The 27,375-nt window shown below is 37.3% G+C and overlaps 1 protein-coding gene and 1 non-coding gene across 2 annotated transcripts in view; one reads left to right on the top strand and one right to left on the bottom strand.

The window, feature by feature from the left end:
• The window catches only part of LOC149083293 (DNA excision repair protein ERCC-6-like), a 435,993-nt gene that overhangs the window by 241,708 nt on the left and 166,910 nt on the right, over positions 1-27,375 (top strand). Inside the window, exon 15 of the mRNA XM_089236536.1 lies at positions 21,195-21,413. Coding sequence (XP_089092662.1) covers positions 21,195-21,413 — 219 coding nt within the window. The remainder of the gene's footprint in view (positions 1-21,194; positions 21,414-27,375) is intronic.
• TRNAS-AGA (transfer RNA serine (anticodon AGA)) lies at positions 1,512-1,585 on the bottom strand. The gene has a single exon. It is a non-coding gene; the product is annotated as a tRNA-Ser (tRNA).

The raw sequence follows: 27,375 nt of genomic DNA, 5'->3' as shown, positions 1-27,375 counted from the left end.
AGATTGATAGACTGTCACATTACATTTTTTGTGATTATTTGATTTGCATCAAAAAAAAAATCAATGTATTCTTATGTTTTCTATCCCATAATAAATGTTATGTCATTATCAAACTAATTGAAGGAAAATTATTTAACTTATATTTTGATTTTATCTTTACAAAAATATCCATCATTCATTAGTGAAACGATTTAAAATTGAGCTCTGTTTTTAGTCAAAAATTCTACCGCAAGAGAAATTTTGGTTTATTATGATAAAAATGTGTTTCAATTCTTTTTCACTTTTTTCTACTACCACTAAGAGCTTACAAGGTTACTTTTTTAAAGATTAGTGATGAACCAGGTATATTGTGAAGTCACACGCCTTTCCTGCCAGCAAACAGTGTGTCGTCGCCAAGAGGCTGGTTTGGCGCAAAAGAAAACCTGTTCTCAAAGAATGAGCAGAAAGAGTGAGGAAAAGATGAGTTTTGTCTCCTGGTTTTCTTCGTTGTTGAGAGCGATTGTCTCTGAGCCGGTGTCTGCGGGTGCTCTACCACAGTGTTTGAATCGTGAAATTATTCTAAGAAAAAAACAGATATTTATCAAATCAATTTGTTCTATGAATGCTGTTGTTCACTTTAACAAGGAGTTCTTCTTTTCCGATGCATCCAGATGGGGGGAGACGCCACGGTTTCCTGGAACGAGTCCTGTATCTAGATGATGATGCCCAAAGAATCAAAATCTAAATCCATAGGAAACGTAGACTCGCTACCATGAAGAATTATGCCCAAGAAACCAACTCGATATCCATAGAAAGCATCGACTCTTGCTGCCACAAGGAAGAAAGAATCATCAATTTGAGATGTCCATTTAAGCCTGTCCTTATATGAGTAGAAGCTAACAGGTTTTCTTTTGCATCAAACCAGACTCTTTGCGACAGCGCGCAGGTTTGCTGGCAGGAAAGGTGTATAACTTCACACCATTGAGCATATATATATTTTAATATTCATGCTAGTACGAATATTATTTCTTTGTTCAGGAGAAATGAAAAATAAGTCAAATTTTTTTTAATATTTGTAGAAACAGCAATTTTTTTCCTTTTATAGGAGGAAAAAGCATAGATTTGTCCCTAGTCAGTAAAAACTGGTAAATATCATGTCAACCCTGATTGGAAGGCCCATGTCAAAGAACTTGAGACCAAAACCAATGTTCTGTTGAGTAGAATGATTTGTGTGGCAGGAAGATCTTGGGGCATCAATGACCATATGAGAAGAATTTTGTACATAACTGTGGTACAGTGGGTAGTGTGGCATCGTTGTGGAGAGAAAGACTGATGGCTAGCCTTAAGGCTAAGCTAGATTCATTGCATCATGGATTCAAATTTGTCTCGATAGCGCTGAATAATGCATTGCAGGTCATTTTGGGTCTACCTCCCCTATGCTTATGGGTAGAGGTGGAGGCAAAGCTGACAGTCGAAGGTTTTTAACAACTGGCTGTTGCGAAGATATATTTTGGAAAGAGAGAAAATTCAACTGCCCCTGTGGGGAATCGAACCCACGTCCTTTCACTTTCTGGGTGAACGCCCTAGACCACTAGACTACAGAGGCACTGAATCTCTCAATCTTTCCTTGGAGCTCGTGTACACTGAAAGGGACCATACATGGATGGCTGGACCAGACTCAGGCCAAGCTCACAACTGCTGACCCTGCCACCAGATGGGTGGTAGCCCCCAGTGGCGGATCCAGGGGGGGGCGATGGGGGCGATCGCCCCCCCCAAGAGCCTTTAAACAATAGGTGAAGGGGCGATCGCCCCTCCCAAGAGCCTTCAAGCAAACATAACCCCAGTTACCTCACTTTTTTTCTTTATTAATCCTTAATTTTTTTAATTAATTTCCTTTTTTTCTCAAAGTTCCTTTCCCTAAAATTTGTTCCCCAAGTTTCACCTTGAGATTTCTTCTGCTGGTAAGGTCGAAAAAATAAAGAAGTCATAGCCGGAGGAGGGTCAATTGTATTCCCACCAAGGTTCTACAGGGATTCCATACGATTCAGCTGTCACGCTGCCTTTTCGATTACCCCCCTAGCGCCTAAGGGCTCGTGTAGAGAGGCAAAAAAATTTACACCCTTCAGTTTTCTTGGTAACGCGCAATAAAGCACAAGTCATCCAATAAGATGAATCATCGTTTTCTAGCCTTTGTTATCTCTTTTTTTTTTAATTCAGTCCTGAAACCCGCAAGCTTGACGTGAATCAAAAAATGACCATGTCTTCGAAAAAAACTGTTTTCAGTAAGCAAAAATTTAAAAATTTTAAAATGAATGGATGTTAAGAAAATTAATTCTATTACTTTTTGTAGCACATCTGGGGTTTTCCCAGAGAATGAAGCTGCATTCGCTTACGGATTCACTGATAATGACATTAACGGGGGGTTCTCCCACAGGGTGAGGCTAACAGGGCTCAGGACGATTCTTATCATTTTTTGATTTTCACTCAACAAATTCACTATAGTGGGGCCTAAAAGTATGAAAAATCTCAGCAAAGCCCCCCCCCCCTCCTCGAAAACGTAGCTCAAAAGACCTGCGCCAGAAGGTGAGCATTTGAACACACATAGCTTCTCTATAATATCTATGAAAATATAGGCCTCTGCCCCATCTAATAATTAAAGCCTTTGTAATTTTAAATAAGTACCTGGATTAAACATTATAAGTGGATCGCGCGTACAATGCTTTTCCAAAAACCGCCATAAAATCGTTTTAAGCGGAAAAACGCTTTAAACGGGAAATATTAATATTTCCCATTTAAGGCATCTCTATGGTCTGAGCATTAGTTGAAGATGGAACCACGAAAATGAATCGCACTAAGCGGGAAAAGGTTCTAAGAGCAGTGCCGCAACCAGATGCTTGGTCAGCATCTTGGTGTCCCTTGTAATGTTAAAGGGCAGGTAAAATGTTGAAATTCACGCCCCCCCCCTCCGGTCTAGCGCCCGGGGCACCAAACCTACCTCCTCTTCCCATGTTTCAGCCTTGAGGAACGTTATAAGTGGAATCCACTATATAAAATTGATTGTGTGGAGTCGGATGTTCTGCGGGAATTAAATTTAACCACCATCTTTCCAGACAAAAAATCGGAAAATTAATATTGTGCACTTGATAATCATAATTAAATAATAATGAAAATCATTTCAATTTTCATGAAAGTAAGCTTTTGCTATTTAACGTATCTGTGGCGAAAAACTGTTTTTGAATAGGGTTTTGACAACCATATAGTCTGCACAAAATTGAATAAGAAATTTATTATTTTAAATCGCGCAATATTAGAATTTCATTAGGAAGTTTTTTTACTCTTAAATTTTTCTTAATTATGCAGACAAATTAGTACCCACATATTTTATTGAAATATGCGTCAATTATTTCTTGTTATCGAAAACAGTCTATACTTGTTTCAATAACTTTTCAATGCTATATTTTCATATTTAAAAACATTTTCATATTTTATCTTGACGTCCTATTCGAATAAGCAAGATTTACCATTTAGTATTTCGTGTATTTGTGTTTCCAAGATTTTATATTTCCTGATTAGTAATTCTCTGAAACTCCTGCTAAGGTGGTTCCAAATTAAAGTTTTCATCCTTTATGAGTTGTTTATTTGAAACCGAACCAGAGATTCAGGTTAGGAGATTGAGAGTAATTTTGATGTTCAGTCAGAAGCGCATTTACGGTTTTGCCGATTTGAAGGCTATTCAAATTTCACCGCCCTTCCACTCTAGTCTAATTTTCTCGACTACTCTATCCACGAATTTTCCATCCCATGTTATAGCCCTCCCCCCACTCGTGCAAGTACACCTGTATTAAAGTCACTCTTTTAAAGGTCCGTCCCACGAGAGTTTGCTAGGTGACGCTGGATAAGATAATTAAAGTTAAAGATAATAAAAGTCTTTGTCAGGATCCGCGGTCGTCTCTGGCCTCGGGGAAGCAATAATTTTTAAGGCTTTCAATACAAAGGCAGAGGAACGAGCGTCTTCCTTTGTGAATGACCGAACAAGCACAGTTTACTTCACGCCGGCTGTTATTTTTGCGGTTTATGTCCGACAAAGACCTTTATTAACTTTAATTATCTTACCCAGCGTCCCCTAGCAAACTCTCGTGGGACGGACCTTTTAGTCATTTACATGTTTGCACCCTGTTTGGTCACACACCTGTTTGACGCTGGTTTTGGTAATTGTTTCGTTACTTACACGCGCTCTAGACAATACCGTCGTAACGCATTCCCCGCGGGCGGGGGCCTCAATTGCAGAGGGACCTCTGGTTTAAAATTTTAAAAGTAAACGTGTCTCGCCAGGTAGGGGGCTCAGAAAAATTACTTTTTCCGAGGGCCCAGTATACGCTTCTGACGGCTGACTCTAGGCCACTCACTGAACTGGTCCCTCACTCTTTATGTCACTCATTTGATCATTCATTACTCCCTCTCTAAGTCACGCTTTTGCTCATTCACGTGCTTGCAAACTCTGTAGGTCACTCACTGACACGGTCACTTGCTGTCTGGGAAAAGGTGGGTTTATTTGACGGTTATAAAAATTTCACCGCCCTTCTCCCATTTTGCTAATTTTCTTGGCCACTCAATCCTCAAATTTGCCGACCTTCTGAACTTGCCGCCCTGGGCTATAGCCCATTTAGTTCTGTAAATAGGACATTGTCTTCAGTAACGGAGCATGAGGATGGTTAAAATCAGTGTTGCAAAAAAAAAATTGAGGGGAAAAATTGAAAAATTACCAGCAAAAAAAAAAAGGCTGATGGAATTCAATTTTTCTAGAACTAATAGAGATATGAATTATTAGTACAGTAGACTCTCGCTAATCTGGCACATATCACACCAAATACAAATACAACGCCACAACAGGCAAATTGCCCAACGAGGTGGCTGACTTAAGACATCATGGATCCCCGAGCCCCTACCTACTACTGCTACACCACACATGCACCCCCCCCCCGCGGAACCCCCCCCAACGAATCGGTACATGCGGGAATGTGCGTGTACGTGTAGTGCAACCTGACGTAAAGTTTGTTTCTGTGTAATGCTTGTTATGTGTAGTGCTGTCATCTGCCCCCAGTTTTACTAACTATGAGTGAAGTGTTATGGTTGAATGATTTACCGTTGTAGGACTGTTGCTCTCTGTGGCGAGACTTTTTAACGGGGAGATCGGCTCGCATTTGCGCCTTGAAGTTGGGAACCACAGAAAACCAACTTCAGCCGACCACCACTGTGGGGTTCGAACCCGGATCCTCGCATCACGAGTCCGGCACTATAACCACTCGACCACCACACCAGGGTGTACTGGGTTAACGAAATCACCGAATTACTGCAGATTGATTGAAAAAGTCCATTTAAATAACAAACTTCTGCTCATAAACATGTGCGCACTGTTTTCCTCTTCTATGCTCAGAGAAAACCGGCCTAAAAACACCGGATTGCTGGAGGGATTATTGAAAGTCTGACTCTATACGTAGTAGGATGGGAAACTTTATTTGAAGACAAAAATGGGTTTCAGACGCAAAATATTTTCATAAATTGGGTATACAAAGCTGGAAATTTGTGATTTTTTAAATTTTATCGTCTCGTTTGAAAATTATAAGTGATAAATGAGGAAGTTAAAGGTATTATTTGTAAATACAGACATGTCATAAATGGGTGTTTTATTGTGTGTAGTACTTATTTTCATTTTAAGAAAGGATACAAGTTTGGTGTGCTATAAAATTGTTCACAGAAAGAAAAATTAACTGTCTAGAACGTGAGTAACTGAAAGAAGACTGCTTAATGTTCTTTACATCAATCGCCAAGTCCTCGAAGCGTATACGTGAACACGAAAAGTTGCTGGAGTGAGTGTAGCTCGGCTTTGGATGCTTGAGTTTCCAGCAGCGGTTCCGAACCTTTTCAGTGCATACGCCAAGCAGATCATGAGTAAATACTAAACAAGGTATTGAGCGAAACAAGAGGGACCACCTTAGGGACCCCATGGATGGAAACAAAGTCCCTTTGGTCGGGTCTAGTGCCGAGTGGGAAGTACTGAGCTGATATGAATTAGTACGAGACAAGCAGAGCCAGTTGAGGGCCCCACATGGACAGGGCGGTCTTAAGAGCATCATGGGCCCCCGGGCCAAGTGGTTTTTCTGAGGCCCTAGCTGGTAACTTTTCGAAACATTCAACTGCTTGTCGTTTTTGTGAGGCCCCTCTACTCTTGAGGCCCCCGGGCCGTGCCCGGGTGGACCCATGCGTTAAGACGGCACTGCACATGGATCTGCCGGCAAATAGATAGAATTCTCTATCGAACGAGACAGACCACAGAGGGCTCACCTGGAATCACTGATGTAAACAAAGCTCATTTGGCCGATCCCATCACCGGCATTCAAAATCTGAACAGGGAAAACATCTACCCTGTGCTGTACTGAAACCGAAACTGCCTTATCACGGACCCTACATATGAGAGGACAAAAGCTGCGCCGCATAGGTTCAGCTTTTTATCTGAAGCCATGAAGTCATTTAAAGTTTGAGCGGTCACAAGAATTTTTCGCAAGCTCAGTGCGACTCGTTACGGGTAAGGGGGCTGTCGGTGTGCGCGTAGTAGCCTACCTATTTATTTGATAACTACTTTGTTGTTGTGCGTAAAGTTCATACTCCCAAGGGTGGAGCTGACAGGGCCGGGGACGATTCTCATCATTTTTTTTGTTTTTTTAAGCTATAAATTAACTATAAAGGGGCCCGTGAAAAGTCTGGTCTGGGGGCCCACTAGAGGCTTTAGCCTAGGGGCCCGCTCTAGGATGTGGAGGCCATGATCAGGGCTTTAGATAATTTTTTTTTCCTTCAAATGTTCAAGGATCGTCTCTCTTAAACGAGGTTTCTTGTATCCGAGTTAGCTTAGAATTCATTTCCTCTGGTTGACCGAGATCCTTATTTTATTCATATTAATTTGCCTAATTTTTATCATAACGTCACAAAGAGAAACGTTTAATACTTTCACAGGGATCAAAAAAATTAAATTTAATCGGAAAGTATCTCTCTACTTTGACTTGAAAAGCTGGAAAAAAAGCATTTATCGAATACATTCGGATGAATTTTTATTTGTGCGCATTGTTTTGTCCGGTTAACTGTGAGCCTTAATTTTTAATTTTTATCAAGCGAAGGAGGAAGAAATAGTATTCTAGGAACATTTTAAAATACCAATTCTTCATACGCTTTTCATATTCTGCTCTCTTTTCATCTGCAAAGTGTTTATTTATTTGTACAATTGCTTATGATACTGTTAATAAAAAAACATTTTTAACTGGTAATGTGCATCAGAGTTCCTTACAATGTTTATAAATATAACACACATTATTCAGTCTGCACCTCAAACTTTAAATAAGTTTTTAAATAAGTATGCTTCATATTGAAAAAATATAATTTTTATAAATATAAATTTTAATTTAGATTTAATTTTTAACTGCCTTCAATTTTTAATTAATTTTTATTTTCAATTAAAATGTAATCGTAATTAATTTTAATGTTAATTTTAATTTTTTAAATGAAAATTAATTGAAAGTTTTAAATAATTTTAATTCTTAATTAATTTTTTATTAGTTTTTTTATTTTAAGTACATTTGGCACCTGCGGACACTAAGTTGGGTCTCACCGATCGACATCTTCATTGTGAAAAATCGCCCCCCCCCCAACACATCACCCTGGATCCGCGCCTGGTAGCCCCAGTGTTTCATTGTTGTCATTTGCTCCGGGATGTAACAACGGCAGGTACATTACATACTCTGCGGTTGTGTATTTTTGAACAGTTTACAGTGAAGGTGTTGCAAAGTTTCACATTAATTTTGCCCAAAATGGGGATTATCCTGGAGATGCCAAAGTATCAGTCCAATAACTTCAATTGAAATGAAGATAAAGTAATCGTTCTAAAGGATAATATGTAATAGGTGTCTTTTCCTGGTTTTGGTGAGAAGATATCTTTGAAGCACCTCCATACGTTAGGTATATGTGCTAAAGCTAGGCTGGCCTTGTAGAGTTGAATCAGTTCATTGCCAATAGCTTCCCATCCTTTTTGTAGAAAGATACGGTATATTCCATCTGAGCCTGGTCACTTGAAAGGTGAAAATCCCCTCAAGGCTTTGAAGTGATATATTAGCCCCTTGGTGTTATTGCCTTCACAATAGAATCATCATTCGATCACATCATTTGATTAGTAACCAATTACTTTTATTCATTATTATTAAATTAGTGTTTGGATTATCGACAACAACTGCATATTCATAAAGGACATCTTTTCATGTTTCTAGTGGGGTTGTTCACCTCGCTCTGACTTCCACGCACACAAAGGGAAAGGATTCTCCCTTTCTCTCCAGGGTTGCCGAAGCAACTTTCTGACAAGATTGGCATGGTGGTGCGTCTTCTGTGGCGATTCGCCATAGCTTCGACACGTTTGTCATATTCAACTATTTTGTTGGCTAGCAGGGTGTCCATAGTACCAACTCAGGTCTAGTCTGTTCTCCAGATTCTGTAGGTCCGCCAAGGTGCTGGAATCCAGTAGACATTCAAGTGTCTCTGCTGGGTTGGTTGTATAGTTTCCATCTGGTCGTTCAATAACATTTATATTACCAAAGGAATTGTTTCTGATCAATTTGTTTACTTTGGCAGTTTCTGACACATAACTCGTATCTGCACACAACTTCTGCCAAGAGCACGTATCCTTAATCATTACACATATATACATGTTTTGTTTTCATTGTATTAGAATTTTCATTATTTTCAGCAAAGTTTTGTTACATTACCTCACATACTTGTATTGAATTTATGTATTTCATTTATCACACATTTCAGATTTCATGTAAAATAGCATGTGTTTCTGTGCATCTATATAAATTGCACATGTTTCTTCGCAGGATTGGTGAAAAAACGTTTTTTTTTAATTTAAATAGCATTAACATTAAAAACAATAAACTTTCAAAAAAATCATTCAAACTTCTAATAATTAAGTAAAATAAAATGTTTATTAATGTAATTAACACAATTCACACATTTAATTAGTCAAATATTTCTTGCATCTTAATAAAAATCCACTTTTGCAATTTAGTTTTTTTTTTTTTTTGCTCAACTCAATGAGATACTTTGTGTTTGAAAATTCTTAATGTTATCATTAACCATATAATAATATATATAGGCAGGGCCTCAACTTGATGCTTGGTCACCTGGGGCAAGCGCGCATTTTGACGCCCCCTTGTAAGGAGAGGTTTCGGAATGAAATTTGCGCCCCCTCAGGTTCAGTGCCCGTGGCACGAGACTTGCCTGCTCCCCCCCCCCCCTAGTTGCGGCCCTGTATATAGGTTTTTCCTCCAGTTACTTTCAATATACTTAATTAGGAAACTATTTTGTAAAAACTGTGATATAAAATTAGGTGAATATAATGTATTTAATGAAGCACAAATAATGCAGATTAATGAACGATTTACGATGTACAGGGTGATTGTAACTAAAGTTCTGATTTCAAAACACTTAAAAAAAAAGGACCATTGCCAGAATGACTTAAAAATTTACATGAATATTCCTGAAGCAATGGAATTTTAAATGGCAAAGGGGGAAAAATATAAAATTTATGGCACTGTACTCATCCAACACGTGGGAAATTTGCTCACAGAATGGAAATGACAGTCAGTCAGGGCAAAATGATAACTTAATCAGCATTGCACGATTTCATAATTCATGGAAACATTACAAAAATGAAGTACTTGAACAAATAAAACAACTTATTTAAGAAATGTTAAATATGTTGTCCATTGTGTTCTGGCTATGAGGTGAAAACATAAAAATGCTTGTTCAACAGATCAGTGTATGTCATGATGTCAGGGGTGGGAACTCTGCGGTCAGGGCAAAATGATAACTTAATCAGCATTGCACGATTTCATAATTCATGGAAACATTACAAAAATGAAGTACTTGAACAAATAAAACAACTTATTTAAGAAATGTTAAATATGTTGTCCATTGTGTTCTGGCTATGAGGTGAAAACATAAAAATGCTTGTTCAACAGATCAGTGTATGTCATGATGTCAGGGGTGGGAACTCTGCGCCAATTGTGCCGTACTGTGCCAAATTTAACATCTTGCACCATCGTGCTCCAATAGTGTATTTTTGTATTTTGCTGTGCCAAATAGCCAAAATAGCGAATTTTGCTTCAGTATGCCCGGAATTTAGGGAAGGATGCAAAAAAAATTTTATTCCTGCTCGCCGCGAAACGATTCTTTCAGAGAAGAGTTTTTTTCCTCTGTACTTGAACTATCACGTTTTTTAAACTCATCTGGCTTTCCATCGTGAAATCCCGATAATATCTGTGATCGTGAAACAGAAGATGGTTTCAATGGTCTGTCAGCTTTAAAGCGCTAATGTGAGTCAGTTTCTGTTACTGTAGTTGATTGTCATTGCATCAAATCCGTGAAAAAAAATTCATTCCGGGAGTAAAAGAGCAAGTCAGCCGAATTATGAATGCTAATTTAGAAACTAATAAAGAACCGAATAACCACACATCGTTAAATTGCCAATATTGCCAAATTACTTAACGAGGGTAAAGTCGCCAATCTCGCCAAATGACAAGTTCTGAATTGTCAAACATTGTGTTGATTCTTCTGAAATTCTCTTCCATTTTGCAACAATATCTTTCAGATTATAAAAGAATTGAAAACTTGTAGGAAAATTTTATCTCATTTGAACTGCTGCTGTTCCAGACAGCAAATAATGCCTTCAGTAAGCAAAAATCATCTTAAATAGACTGCTGCGAAAAATTTTATGACAGCCGCTCATTCTAACAAGGTGTCAAAAGCCTGAAACACCAAAAACAAAAAACAAGTTGATAAAAAGATGTTTGATAACAAAAGACAGCGCAGTTGTTTTATTTTGAAAAGGGGTGGGGGTTAACGAAAATGTTCTTGTAAGTTAATTTCACTGTACCCATTTATAAATATCTGCACCAAAACTGCTCAGAACATAGGTGGAGATAGACTTGGAAGTCTGGGGGGGTGGGGGCACGATGATGATGATGTCAATTTATACACTGGTGTAAGAAATTAAGAGAATTAGCAGACTTGGTCGATTATCTCTAAAACTACTGTACCGATTTTAATGAAATTTGATATGTACATACATTGATACAATACAAAACAAATAACCACTCAATAATTGTAATACACACGCGTTATTGTGCGTAACACTTGTTGGAGTCGGAAGGTATGAAACAGCGGCAGAATAAACAAAAAAATGGGTTAATAGGGGGTATGGTCCCCTCTTACAGATATACAGGTCTCGTAGCGTGATTTCATACTTGAAATAAGGCAGTTTATCATTTCCTGTGGCAATTGGTCCCACTCGTTCAGCAACACTGTTTTCATTCTCTGGATGGTTCCCGGAGGGAGGTTGCGAGTTGCAATTGCCCTCCCCAGAGTGTCCCAAACATGCTCTATAGGATTAAGGTCTGGAGATCTGGCTGGCCAATCCATCCGGCAAATATCCTCACTCTCTAGAAAATCGTTGAGCAGAAGAGCTCTATGTGACCTCGCGTTATCATCCATTAAAATTAACTCAGGGCCAACTGCACCCCTGAAAAGGCAAACATAGGGCTCCAAGACCTCATCCCTATACCTCGCACCAGTCACAGTGCCTCTTTCAAAGACATGGAGAGGTATGCGGCCATCCAACATGATGCCTGCCCAGACCATTAAACCTCCTCCGCCATAATAGTCGATTCCGCAGACATCGGAGGGTAGGTAGCGGGTCCCTGGTTCTCTCCATATAAACGTACAGCGAGAATCGGTGCTTAGACTGAACCAGGACTTATCAGTGAAGAGAACGGTCGCACATTGATCCATACTCCAATCTCTATGCTTTCTGCACCATGATAAACGGATTCTCCTGTCCGTAGAAGTGAGCAGGACGCAAACAGCGGATCTTCTTGCAAACAACCCTCTCTCATGAAGTCTTTTGGAAACAGTCACCCTTGATACACGGGTTCTTGTGGCTGCATACAAGTCACGAGAGAGCTGAGAAGCTATAGCACTCCTGTTACGCCTCCCTATAATCGACAAATGCCGATCTTCTCTGGCCATCGTGGCTCTTGGATGACCTTGCCCCGGCTTTCTCTCGATGGATCTGGTATCCTGGAACTGTTTCCATAAGTTACACACGACGCTGGGCGTTAAATTGAGCTCTCTACAAATCTGGACTTGAGATTGGCCTGCTTCTAGCCTCCCCACAATTCGCCACCTCATTCCATCATCTAAACGTTGGTGGTTAATCATTTTTACTGTTACAATTTGAAATTCACCGATTGCTGCAAAATAACATCAAGAAATTCGCTGAGGTGTGCTAGCAAATGAAATGCATCTTAACTTTGCACGCTTATAAAGCCTGTTTCTCTACTGGCTCCACCTACACACACGTGTACGCTTACGTATTTGACGTACGAGATTTGAATTTTTGTCTAGAAGCAGTGGTTTTACATTCAGTTCAGTTCTTTTCATGAAATTTGATAAAATATGCAAATTCTCTTAATTTATTTCATTTTTACATAAAACTGAAATTCTATTATAAACTGATAAAAACCTACCAGTTATCCGGTCATTGTCGAGAAAGGTTCTACAATGTGCAGTAGGAGAATAGGAGAAATAAATACGGGGGGGGGGGGTAAGAAATTTGTCTTGAAGAAGCTCTCCGAAATTCTAGGGTCCATAGATTTTCACCCTTCCGGTAGGTAAAGAGTTAACATTTTTTTGAAGGTAATGAATTAAAAATGTCTCTGGAACAGATGCCTTGGGCCTCCTCATAATATTTACATAGAATTGTGAAATTCTATTATAAACCAATAAAGTGGTGGAAAATGCGTTTAATCATCAATCAATGATTGTTTTGATCATCAATCCTTAAAAACCATGCAAATGCATATTCTGAAATCGAATAGTTCTATCTTATGTATTATATAGTTTTTAATCAATAGTTTTCGATTGGATTGTTGATGATTTAGTTGAATTCGCGTTTCACGTTCTCCGATAATTTAAATTGACAACCATCACCACACAGTAACGTTGCGGGTCATTTGAGTATAGTGTTTCAGAATATTGGGGAACCTTACATTGAAAACAGAAAGTGATGCAAATACATAATGCAGGGATTCTCGAATTGTGTGCCACATCCTGCAAAGGTTTTCCGAATTAAACTGCTCTGGGGAGCCGCAGATAAACGTTGATTAGGAAAAGAGGTGCCACAGGTGGAAAAAGTTTGAGAGCCCCTGACATAATATAAGTGTATAAGAGACCCACACATCCTCCAACGCCGCCTGTGCTGGGATCTTTGACGGGCCTCCAGGCCAAAGGATTTTTCTGAAGCCCTATTAGGAAAATTATCGAAAGTTTCAACCAGATCTAATTTTTCTGAGGTTCCTCTTCTTTTGGACCCCCGAGACATGCCTGGGTGGGCCCATTCATTCTGACGGCACTCCCTCCCTTTGGGGCCGTTCAAGTATTATTTCAGCAAATTTTTAGCCATTTTTGACCCCCCCCCCCATCACCAAAATTTCGTCAGCACCACCCCCTACCTCCTAACGCATATTGTAGGGATCAGAAACGTACGCAGGAGGAAGGGTCATAAGGGGGGCTTGTGGCCCCCCCCCCCCCCCCGCAGACGAAATAAATATTTTTTTAATGTAAAAAACATTTTAAAAAATTAAAATTTCGAAAGAAAATACCTTTATATGTGTTATTATAATCAATTTTTCTGTTAATATCAATGCTATTTCAAGGGTAAGAACTCAAAATTTCTCTTTCAGAGATTGATTGCAACCCACCTTTTAAGCCATATATGGTAAACCTTGGACCCCGGACCAAATGTGGGCTTGAAGGTTATCTAATGTGACTTGCCCCCTCAAACCCAATTTTGTGAAAATGACCTAAGTGGCACATTCAAAGATCACTTAAGTAACCCGCAACACAGTTATGATCATGTTATGGCACAGTTTAAGGGGTCATTTGCACTTTTTAATTTAAGGGGTCCGGTATTTACCTTTGTGTTTGGGGCCTCAACTGACTGTAATCCGCATCTGCCCCCACACAAAACTTTTCACAGGCTCTTCTGTCGTGAATTTACAGCTTTAAAAACCCAAAAAAATTTGTGCAGATATCGGGCGTTGATATCTGCACAATAATTTTATGGAATTTAAGACTTGAACTCGAAAGTTATTGGCAACATTCCCAGTTTAAACGACAGCGGATGGTTTTTCTACAGTTAATTACACAAAAGAAAGAAAAAATATATAATTTAGATAAAGTAAACTTACGTGGGGTAGAATCTAGTTCATCAATGTGTCACTATGAAAATCCTTTGAACTTTGAAAAAAAAAAATCTTAAGCAATTTTTTTTTTTTTTTTTTTGCTCACATAAGAGCGTTTCATTACTCCAAAAGAGCAAATTTGTGATTACTTCTATCACTACTTCTATAACAATGGCAAACCCGCGAACACGCAAACAACAGGGTCATCTGGTTGTCAACAGAGAGCCCTAAAGCAGTAGGATATTTTCGGGGAAAAGGGACAGAAAATATGGAAAAACATTCCCCACCTGTGCTGTATTGTTTGGGTCTCATGAAGACAGATACTCAAAAATACGAAAGTGAGAAAAAAATACAATTAAAAATACTAGTTTCGAGGGGGAGGGGAGCACCAGAGACATGTTTCCCTTCCTTTGGGACTTGCAACAAAACAAAGGATTTCCAGTGCGATAAGGGGAAGAGAGAGGAGGAGATCTCTCCCCTCCAAATTCTGATAATTTACAAATGCGGCTGCAAGCCTTTGTTCTGGGAGGGGTTTTCATCTTTCCCCTTGTAAATGATTTTTAGACTGAAAAATGAAAATAATATGTACCATATAGTGAAATAAACCAATTAGTTATTCGTGGAAATGTTTAAAAATGAAAGGGTAACGAATATATTCTCGCGGCCTGGTACGATTGATGTCATGGCACAGTTGAGAAACACTGTTTTAGACGACAACTTCATGGTTATAATTAAAACGTTGTTTCTTTCTTTAAAACGTTTAAAAACGTTTTTTTTTTTTTATTTGAAGTCATTTATGTATTTTTTTTTTCACAAATTCTCCCTCACACTGCCAGAAGTCGTAAAAAATGAAAAAACAAACGTTGAACCATTTCTCCTTCTTCTTTGAATCTCAATATACAGCACCTGATTTTACTAGGATGTTTTTTTTAATTACATGTTTCTGTATTTGTTTATTTAAACTTATGTTGAGCTTTGAATTTTAATTTTGATAATAGCACTGGAATAAACAATTCTGTAGTCTGATGTTTTTTTGCGATATAAACTTTAGATAACAAAGCTATGCCATTATTGCATTTATTATTATTTTTTATTCTATTTTACAAGCTTTATTTTCTCAGCGACTTTTTTGTACTTTTTAAGTACATCGATGAGACTATTGATTGATGCATTTTAACCCTTTTACACGGCATAATAGCCATAAGCTTCCTTATGATTTTCAGCAGTAAATGACTATATAAAGTAATGGGTATAGGTTAGTGTTTTCAAAGTGTGCGTCGCTGTTTCTAGGGACATCAGCAACCTTTATGTGGGGTGTCGTAGCGAGCTTGAGATATTGATTTGTGGGTCATTCCATTTCAAATCACCCGGCAAAATGCCATAATGACACCCATAGTCTCAGATTTCAATGATTTTTTTTTTATTTGTTGCATTTACCATCCTTATTAACCGTGTGAAATATTATTTGCATATCTCTAAAACTTTTTGAGAAAAAAAATGTTGAAATTTATCAAAAACTGATGCAGGTGACTTTTCCGAGGCTCAATTTTTAAGCAGCATTGTTTGAGAAAATAAATCATAACTTTTCCAATTTTCAATATATTCAAGTGAAATTTTCACTAAAGTGTTCACAAAAACATACAGAATATGAATAAAAATAATTCATACACTTACATTTGTAATTTACATGCAAAAAAATTATGTAAACTCTGTTTTTGTGGAATTTTTCGTTAGAAAAAATACAATTTTTCAAACGTATTTTTAGACCAGAGGCACAGCAGTTACCAAAACAACTTTTATTTTAAATTTCTCCTAAGTATATGAAGTAAAATACTGGAGAAAAAAAATAATGGTTTTTTGACCGTTAATATGTTTATTCTGGTTCGCAACACAAAATTCATCGAAATAAGACTGGACCGTTCCGATTTCAAATCATTCAACTAGATACTGAAATGCAACCCATCATCCCAGATTCCAATTATTATTTTTTGTTTATTGCTTCTACCATGCTTGTTGACCATGCAAAACTTCATGTACATATCTCAAAAACTTTTTGAGAAAAAAAATGTTTTCTAACCTCACGAATGACGTCTCTTAGGCTAACCCCATTCAAGCAATATTATTTGTGAAAATATATCATAACTTTGCAGATTTTCAATATATATTCAAGTGAAATTTCTACTAAAGTGCTCACAAAAAAATGCAGATTATGAATAGAAAAAATGTAAACCTTAGAGGAAAAAAGTCATTTAAATTTAATTTTTTAATTTTTTTTTTTTTAACACAATTTTTTAAACACTTTTTTTTTTGGATGCACAGCATGAATTTTCAATTTTTTTTAAATTTAATCCTATTAATATATTAAGAAGACTGTAGAAAAGTAAGCATTATTTTGACAGTTAATACATTTGAGTAACAAAACACAATTATACTTATATGACTACATTAATTATATTTGTACATTTTGACTTGATACAATGATTCATGCTTATTAAAATAAATTTATATTTTATTTTTCATGTACGCTTATACATTTATTACAGTATTCACTAAATTAAGTTTCATGAGTAGTTAATGCAATAATTCAAAACAATTAATAAATTTTAAAATTCTAGGATTAAATAAATTCATGAAATAATTAGAAATGTTAATGTAATGTGTCAAATGGGAGTTGGTGAAAAAAAAAAGGTTTTAGGTGAACAAAATAATTTTTCAAATTTAACCTTCGTGTTCAGATTCTTAGAAGTGTTCAAATTCCAAATAATTAATTTCACTTTTAATTGATCTATAAATATTTCTTATGATGCAACAAAGACAAACTTTTGCAATTTGATATATTTTTGCATAAAGAATTATTTTGTATTTGATAAATCCAGATAATATTAATCATATATATAGATTAATTTTTGAAGTTTTTTAACATGCTTAATTATAAAGTTATTTTACCACAACAGTATTACATTTTTTTTTTAATTACTTTGATTTTTACAGCATATATTTTAATAAACATGTATTTAATGTATATGATAAATATGAAATTGTTATACTTGTGTGAAAAAAAATCTACATTATAATATTTAACACAAGCTTCTATATATTTTTCCCAAGAAATAATTTAAAATTGCTGATAAAAAGCCAGAATATGAGGCATTAAATCACAAAGAATGAAATAATTATCAGCTACAACCTGATTGTTGTAGCTGAGGCAGATGGAAGGGAGTAGAATTGAAAACCTAATGTATATAATGCCTGGTGGTGATATATTAGATGTGATGTTTCTTGTTGTGATGATGATTGTAAAAAATAATAATAGCTTCTGTGAAGATATAAACTATGGCACACTGGTCTTTGTCCTTCAGAGGGCAGCTGGTGTCTTATTTAATTATAAGACTTTATCATCCCAGCAGGTGATGATAAAGTCACTGCTGCTGCTTCATTGGGAAAACTAAAACAAAAGTGTTAAGAACCAAACTGCGTTTCCCCCCCCCCCCCCCATCAAATGATGCAAGTCTCAATTATGATCTTGCTGAAGACAGAGAATGTGCTCCATAAAGTAGTCTACTCCAGGGTTAGCAAATTTTTCTTATCATAACACAATTTCCATTTGAGCTAAATATTTTATATCATCATTTTGGAATTCAAGTAAAATGTCAGAAAAGACACTTGAAATTTATAGCGTTGGAAAAAAAACTGGATCTGACTGTCATAAAAAGTGTTATGCAAAAGTGTAAAATCTGTTATCCATTACATCATTGGACCCATCGGACATCAATATTGAGGAGTGGAGCAAGTTCTGAACATTTATCTACTGTGTGTTTAAGCATCGTAGAGCTTTTTTCTCAAAGTATGAAATATATTCGAAAGCATGCTTTAATCCTTTAAAATTTCATAAGAAAAAAATAACAAAAGGTTTAAGGATAGTAAACTTATATTTTTCATGTATAAATGAAATAAATGGTTGTACAAAAATGGTTTGTACATTCTAGGGGAAAAAATATGCCATGCCTGTAGGGACAGTGAATATAAACAATAATAAATTAGGTGAAGAAACTGAATACTGTGAAGAGATGAACAGTAATAGTAATGTAGAGAAGTAACTTGGAAAAATGTCAATTATTAAACAAGAAGCTCTTGAAGAAATAAATTCATCTCTACAGAACATAGAAGAGTCACCAATTAAACTTCATAGGGTAGCTCCACAGTGCAAGTCAAGCAATGCCAAAAGAAAAGTTGAATCTGCTTGCAACACTTTAAAATCAAATGTTTGTGAAGTTTTTGAAGAATTACCCGAAAATGAATCTCAAAGCACACGTAATGAAGATATTAAACAGAAAGCAAATATGATTATTTTGATGAAGTTAATTAGAAATAAGACTCAATTTAACCATCACAACAAGGAGAAAACTGCAATTTTTAACTCTGGCCCCTGCTTTAAAAAAGGGGAACAAGGAAAAAAATCTGAAGAGTTCAATGTCACTGAATATGCTGTGTGAAAAGCAGGAGAGCTTTTGTAAATGAAAAAGCAAAGGTGAGCCATTGTGTTTTCATTATAAAAAGAATCAAAAATTAAATTTCAACGATTTTTTCGCAATCTAATTTTTTAACGCAAAGGTTTACATTTTCTTTCCTAGTCATAATCTACATTTTTTTGTGAGCATTTTAGTGGAAATTTCATTTGAATATATTGAAAATCTGCGAAGTTATGATATATTTTCACAAATAATATTGCTTGAATGGGGTTAGCCTAAGAGACGTCATTCGTGAGGTTAGAAAACATTTTTTTTCTCAAAAAGTTTTTGAGATATGTACATGAAGTTTTGCATGGTCAACAAGCATGGTAGAAGCAATAAACAAAAAATAATAATTGGAATCCGGGATGATGGGTTGCATTTCAGTATCTAGTTGAATGATTTGAAATCGGAACGATCCAGTCTTATTTGGTTAATTTTTGTGTTGCGAACCAGAATAAATATATTAACGGTCAAAAAACCATTATTTTTTTTCTCCAGTATTTTACTTCATATATTTAGGAGAAATTTAAAATAAAAGTTGTTTTGGTAACTGCTGGGCCTCTGGTCTAAAAATATGTTTGAAAAATTGTATTTTTTCTAACGAAAAATTCCACAAAAACAAAGTTTACATAATTTTTTTGCATGTAAATTTCAAATGTAAGTGTATGAATTATTTTTATTCATATTCTGTATGTTTTTGTGAACACTTTAGTGAAAATTTCACTTGAATATATTGAAAATTGGAAAAGTTATGATTTATTTTCTCAAACAATGCCGCTTAAAAATTGAGCCTCGGAAAAGTCACCTGCATCAGTTTCTGATAAATTTCAACATTTTTATTCTCAAAAAGTTTTAGAGATATGCAAATAATATTTCACACGGTTAATAAGGATGGTAAATGCAACAAATGAAAAAAAAATCATTGAAATCTGAGACTATGGGTGTCATGGGTGGGTGATTTGACATGGAATGACCCTTGTGCACCTATTTATGCTTTGAAGAAGTTGTTTTATACGGAAAAAATATCTATTAATCTATCCTGAGGAGCCACTGACGAATCATGAATTAGGCAAGGAAGCCATGGTTGACAAAAGTTTATGAACCATTGATATAGGGAAAAGTGTTCCACTGAGAGAGGGATTAACTTCACAAAATATTTGGGCTTGCCAATGCTAAAATAAGGAGGTGAGATATCTTGTCAATGCCACTCAAAGGGTTGAGATTCATCTGAAATCAGTGATGAAATGTACTGTCTCCAGTCTGTTGCTATGACTACCATTGTGGTATTGAGATTTTATGATGCTCATTTTATTGTCATGCTTAATGTATATATAGGGTGTATGGGAAAGTCCCTTGGACCTGAAATGATTTGCAAACAAAAAGAGCTACAGCAATGCAACTCCTTACAAGGAAAGGGTCCCACGGATATATCCCACTCCTCCGAGAGGAGTCTCAAAGGTGTGTTACTGCATAATGGGAATGTGCATGGGTCCATTCCTGTGGTCCATTCAGTTCAAATGAAAGAGACATTCGAGAACATAAAGGAACTGTTAAGAAATATTCAGTATGTGTTACACAAATGGCTCATCTGTGATGACTTCAAACTTATAAGAACACTATTAGGACAACAAGCTGGGTACACAAAAATGCCTTGTTTTCTATGTTAGTGGGACAGTCGGGCAAAGAAAAAGCATTGGATTGCAAGAGTGTGGCTAGAGCTGAGAAATGTTTGCTCCTGAGACTGAATATATCCTGCACACAAACCGCTCGTAGACCTCCAAAAAATCTTGCTTATTGTTGGATGTTGAAGAGGGACAGCATTGACGGAGGAGGATGTGCAAGAAAGTCAAAAGGGAGAAAGTTTGCTAAATGGAACTCTGTTTGCTTTTCATTTTATTAAAGAATAGGCATGAAATTATTAGGACAGTTCTTTACAGTATTTTTAAAGTGTGTAACCAAAAACATTGTATAAAATGGTGATTGATTTTTGATTACATTAATTAAAATATTGAAAACATGACTTATTTTTTGTAAAAACCTGACGTGATAGACAAAAATGGAAGTCATTTCTGGAATCAGCATCAAAAATTGATTCAGTAACACTGACTTTTAAGAAATCATCTGACAAAAAGTTTAAAAATGCAGGCTGGTGTTATCTATAATATGGTTCAAATTTGTATAGTTGTTCAAAGAGCAATCAATTTTTTTTTAAATTCTACTAAAACTCTGTGCCAGTGTCTGTATTATGTTTCAGTACTAGTGTTTTCAATAGTATTTGTGTTTTAATTAGTTTTATTTATTTTCATCATGAAGTTTTGAACAATCAATTCCCTCAGAATTGATTTTTTTTGCATTCCAAATTTAGATATTTGTGGGACTCGTCAATCTTCGCAAGATATGCAATCATCCTGATTTATTTACTGGGGGACCAAAGATTTTTAAAGATACTGATACCAGGACAATAGGAGAAGATACACAATATGGCTTCTATAGACGATCTGGCAAGATGATTGTTGTTAGAGCTCTGTTAAGGTTATGGTATAAACAAGGTCACAGAGTTCTTTTATTTACACAAAGTAGGCAGGTAATTTCATATTGGATTATAAATTTAATTCTGGTAGCAACAGCTGGATTCATCCATGTGCTAAGTTTTTTTTCATATTTTAAAAATAACAAAAATACTCAATTTCAATTTGAGTATAGATATTTTTATTATTTCTATTGATTTGGTGTCACTTAGCGTTATTCTGCTAGATATTGAAAGAACATATTTGAATGTAAAAAATCTATTTAGAAGACACCAACGAATAAGGCAAATACACAAAAAATAATAAAAGTCCTAATGCATTTCAACACCAATGGGTGCCGTCTTCAGAGGAAAAATTTTTTTTCCTCTGACGACATTTGAAGTGAACAGACGTACTTCTTCCGTTGAGCAACCGAGCGTGAAGATTTGGTATTCAACCCAAATGGGAAACTCAGTCAGCGAAACTAGTGGTTAAAAATTTTTCCTCTGAAGACGGCACCCATTGGTGTTGAAATGCATTAGGACTTTTATTATTTTTTGTGTATTTGCCTTATTCGTTGGTGTCTTCTAAATATTCTTGGGCAAAGTGGATCAACTCTTCTATGTTTTAGACGGCAACGGGTCTATCGTCATGAATACTTTTAACATCTTTTCGCAACTACGAAGGAAACGTGAGCGCCTGCTGAATAGGATTCGGTTCCTGTTGAAATGTAAGTCATCGGGGATCACCCCGAAATTTTTGAATCTGTCCTGCTCGTTAGAGAGAACCCCCCATGTAAACAAAGGCCTGTATCGCAGTAAAATTATTATACTTCGTTGCCTCATCCAAGATCTCAGGAGTGCACTAGCCTCCGTCGAAGAACGCTTGTATTTGTCTCATTTGGAATTAGCTCAACGCGAGGGCTTTCACCGTGCTTCGCCATTATCCCCTAGCTTAGAGCAAAATTCATACTGGCGAACTGTGAAGGAGTCCAAACGTCATCAGGACACCCTCAACAAGAAATTTTCCAAATTACAATCTAATATTGTTTCCTTGTCTGCACCCCCATTTGTTAATAAAGCTAAAATACTTAATTTAACTGGAAACCAATTGACAGAAATGCAAACTAAAGCCTTGGAACTGGGAATTAATTTCTGCGACAAACCTAAATTTAACCCAATCAATTTCATCGCCCCTATAGAGAAGTCAGTTTCACGCAGTAAGATTCTACCTGAACAAAAAGACACCCTGAGACATCTCATATCCAACATTTTGGTAGATAATGAGCGAAAGAACAACAAGAAGGTCACCGTAGGCTACTCACCGGACGAACGTCGAAGCATCACACAACTGCAAAATGATAATAATATAGTAATATCTAGAGCAGATAAAGGTGGGCAAATTGTGATAATGCCTAAAGAGCAATATTCGGATTTGATGACATCACATATTTTGAGTGGTCCTTATAAAGAATTAAAGAAAGATCCATCTGATTCTCACTTGAGAAAATTGAAAGAAGTGGTAAAAACCAGTGTCTCTCTTCCCGAGCATGCAAAAAAGAGCGTAATTCCATCAAACGCCATTTCATCACGGATCTATGGCCTACCCAAAGTGCACAAACCAACACTATCTCTCCGTCCCGTAGTCTCTAACATTGGTACAGCGTCATACAAGCTCGCTAAATTCCTTGTCCCAATTCTCTCTCCACTCACTAAGTCAAATAATAATACAGTTAGAAATTCATCTAGCTTCGCTCAAATAATACATACAATTGAACCCAAACAGCTCAACATGGTGTCTTTCGACGTAGTGTCAATGTTTACGAACATTCCCATAGGTGGTAGTATCAGTTGTCTAGAAAGACGACTTAAAACCCACAATTTTTCACAACCTGAAGTAGAAGAAATTTGCAATCTCACCTTCACATGTATCTCACAAACAGCCTTCAGTTTCGATGACAAGTTTTACACCCAGACAGATGGTCTAGCAATGGGCAATCCCATCTCGCCGATTTTGTGTGATATATATATGGACGACTTTGAGAGTAAGCTATTGAACGTTGTGCCCTTCTCATTTTATCGAAGATACGTGGACGATACTTTTGTGCTTTGGGACGGCTCTAAAGATGACTTGGAACAATTATTACTCATTATGAATGACATAGACCCTCATGTTCAGTTCACAGCCGAATTCGAAACTAACAATGAACTCTCTTTCTTGGACGTATTAGTAACGAAACGGAAATCACAGTTCCAAACCTCGGTCTATCGTAAGCCTTTCGCAGTCTCATTACCACCTCATTTCAGATCTTGCCATCCTATGCAACAGAAACTTTCGTCTTTTCGCACCTTTGTAGAGAGAGCATTTAACATCTGTTCAGATCGGAACACTTTAGACCATGAACTTGAAACCATCAGAGCAATTGCGATAGACAGGGGGTTCAACACCAAGATCGTTGACGAATTAAGTAGAAAATTCTTGAAACCGGCACGAGGAACCACTCTAGAAAATATTACAGAGAGACCACTCAGAGAAAGTGTAGTCATACCCTACGATCCAGTGCTCTCACTGAAGATCAAACCGATTCTTAAAAAGTTTAATCTAACAACCATAGATGTGCCCACTAAAAACTTTGGTTTCATGCCCCCTAAGGATGCTATACCGGAGAATAAACAATGGGGCATTTATTACATTCCATGTGGTGATTGCTCTCTTGGTTATATAGGACAGACAAGGAGACCCATAAAAGCAAGATTAAATGAACACGCTCGCTGTGTTAAGAATCAGGAATGTGAAAAATCGACCATCGCCGCTCACTGTTGGCAAGAAGGCCACAAATTCAAATTTCAAGAAGCGAGAGTTTTTCACAAAGTCAAGTCCACAGTTGATCTAGATTTCTACGAAGGCACATATATTCGGGCCTTCAAAAATATACTAGTGAACGATAATAAATCTACACCCCCGATCGCAACACCATGGCTTAAATTCATTTTGAGCGGGAATTACAAGAAAATTCGAATGGACCAATCGGATAGCACTATTCCACAAAGGTCCAATCAGGACGCTGCATTAGTATCTCACGCAGGCTCACAGCTTCATTCTGACCACGACATTTGAAGTGAACAGACGTACTTCTTCCGCTGAGCAACCGAGCGTGAAGATTTGGTATTCAACCCAAATGGGAAACTCGGTCAGCGAAACTAGTGGTTAAAAATTTTTCCTCTGAAGACGGCACCCATTGGTGTTGAAATGCATTAGGACTTTTATTATTTTTTGTGTATTTGCCTTATTCGTTGGTGTCTTCTAAATATTCTTGGGCAAAGTGGATCAACTCTTCTAAAAAATCTATATCTGCTTGAATATAGTAAACATATTTAAGTCCAAAGACTTATTCCAGTGGACCCAAAAGATAAACAATGTCTTTCTTTTTTATAGTGATAAATAAAATTCTGGCTGACGGAAGAATAGAGAGACCTCTAGAAATTCTAAAGGGAGGACTCATTAATGAGGAGAGAGCTAATAAACACTCAACATACCTCTGTGGTAGTAAGAGCCTGAATATTTATTAAAAGAACCCAAATTAAAGATAAACAGGTACATATAACTGCCTAGTGGCGACATCTAGTGGACAAATTTGGAACTTACATTTTCAATACTGCCACTTAAGTTTCAAATAAATAAACCACAAAAATTAAAATAATTGTAATAACCACAGAAATCAAAATTGCTTGATTAAATGAAATCAAAAAATACACAGCAGCAGCGAAATAACACATCATTGGACGCAATAATGAAATATATATATATACATACACTGAAGAGCCAAAAAAACTGGTCCACCTGCCTAATATCGTGTAGGGCCCCGCGAGCCAGCAGAAGTGCCGCAACACGACGTGGCATGGACTCGACTAATGTCTGAAGTAGTGCTGGAGGTAATTGACACCATGAATCCTGCAGGGCTGTCCATAAATCCGTAGGAGTAAGAGGGGGGTGGAGATCTCTTCTGAACAGCACGTTGCAAGGCATCCCAGATATGTTTAATAATGTTCATGTCTGGGGATTTAGGTGGCCAGCGGAAGTGTCTAAAGTCAGAAGAGTGCTCCTGGAGCCACTTTGTACCAATTCTGGACGTGTGGAGTGTTGCATTGTTTTACTGAAATTGTCCAAGTCCGTCGGAATGCACAATGGACATGAATGGGTGCAGGTGATCAGTCAGGATGCTTACGTACCTGTCACAGAGCCTCCACCAGCTTGAACAATCCCCTGTTGACATATAGGGTCCATGGATTCATGAGGTTGTCTCCATACCCGTACACGTCCATCAGCTCGAAGCAATTGGAACCGAGACTCGCCAGACCAGGCAACGTGTTTCCAGTCCTCAACAGTCCAATGTCGGTGTTGTCTGGCCCAGGCGAGGTGTAAAGCTTTGTGTCGTGCAGTCATCAAGTGTACACGTCCATCAGCTCGAAGCAATTGGAACCAAGACTCGCCAGACCAGGCAACGTGTTTCCAGTCCTCAACAGTCCAATGACGGTGTTGTCTGGCCCAGGCGAGGTGTAAAGCTTTGTGTCGTGCAGTCATCAAGGGTACACGAGTGGGCCTTCGGCTCCGAAAGCCCATATCTATGAATGGCTCGCACGCTGACACTTGTTGATGGCCCAGCATTGAAATCTGCAGCAATTTGCGGAAGGGTTGCATGTCTGTCACATTTAATGATTCTCGTCAGTCGTCGTTGGTCCCGTTCTCGCATGATCTTTTTCCGGCTGCAGCAATGTCGTAGATTTAATTTTTTACTGGATTCCCGATATTCACGGTACACTCATGAAATGGTCATACGTGAAAATCCAAATTTCATCGCTACCTCTGAGATGCTATGTCCCATCTCTCGTGCGCCGACTATAACACCACGTTCAAACTCACTTAAATCTCTATAACCTGCCATTGTAGCAGCAGTAACTGATCTAACAACTATGCCAGACACTTGTTGTGTTATATAGGCGTTGCCGACCGCAGCGCTGTACTCTGATTGGTTCCATATCTCTATATTTGCATACGCATGCCTGTACCAGTTTTTTTGGCTCTTCAGTTTATATATACTCATAAAAGCTAATGCAATCAAGAAAATAACACAGTAGGTTCATTTCAAGCCCATTGCTTGAGCGCACATTTCATGTTTGATCTGTGGACAGTTTTGTCGAATACTTTGCTATCATATTCGATGTGTCCATATTTTTGACAATGATATGACCGAGGTTCACAATTTCACACACAAAATTATGTTGGATATCAATGTGTTTTGTTCTCTTCCATGGTATACACTATTTTTGGTCAAATTTATGGCCCTGTTATTATCACAGTAAAGTGGAACTGGTTTCACAGAAGACAGTCCAAGTTCTTTCACTAATTTGTTAATCCATATAGTTTCTTTAGTTTCGGCAGACAGAGCCATGTACTCTGCTTCTGTTGTACTGGTCGCAATGGTTAACTGATGTTTACTGCACCTCAGCAATAATAAAAACGTATCCAGTAGTTGACCGACGATCACCTACGTCACCTCCAAAATTGCATCACAATAGCCAATCACTTCCACAGCATAATCCTTGGAGTATGTTAAGGTCGTGTTTGCAGATCCTCGAAGGTATCGCATAATTCTTTTCACACCAGTCCAGTGTGGTTTCCCTGGATTGTTGCAAAACTGACACACAAGATTTACAGCTTGACTGATGTCTCGCCTTGTTGCTTGCGCTGCTTAAAGCAGGCTTCCAACAACTGCTTAGTATGGGACAGTAGACATCTTTTGCTCCTTTTCATCATCATTAGGTGATTGAATTTTTGACATCACTTTGTTCGGGTCTAATGGTGTTGTCACAAGATGTGACTCATGCATGTTATATTTGCATTGCATACTCTCCACATAATGAGTTTGATTCAGGCTAATGGACCCTATTGCCCTATCTCTTTTAATTTTAATACCTAAGCAATAACTAGCCCTTCCCAAATCTTTCATTTCATAGCGCTTCTTTAGTTGTGTTTTATCCC

This window comes from Pholcus phalangioides, unplaced genomic scaffold, assembly GCF_987345545.1.
Source record: "Pholcus phalangioides strain wild (caught in Gottingen) unplaced genomic scaffold, Ppha-v1.0 ptg000009l_1, whole genome shotgun sequence".
NCBI classification, from domain to species: Eukaryota; Metazoa; Arthropoda; class Arachnida; order Araneae; family Pholcidae; genus Pholcus; species Pholcus phalangioides.
The sequence above is the reverse complement of the archived record's forward strand: the minus strand, read 5'-3'. Positions and strand labels throughout refer to the sequence as shown.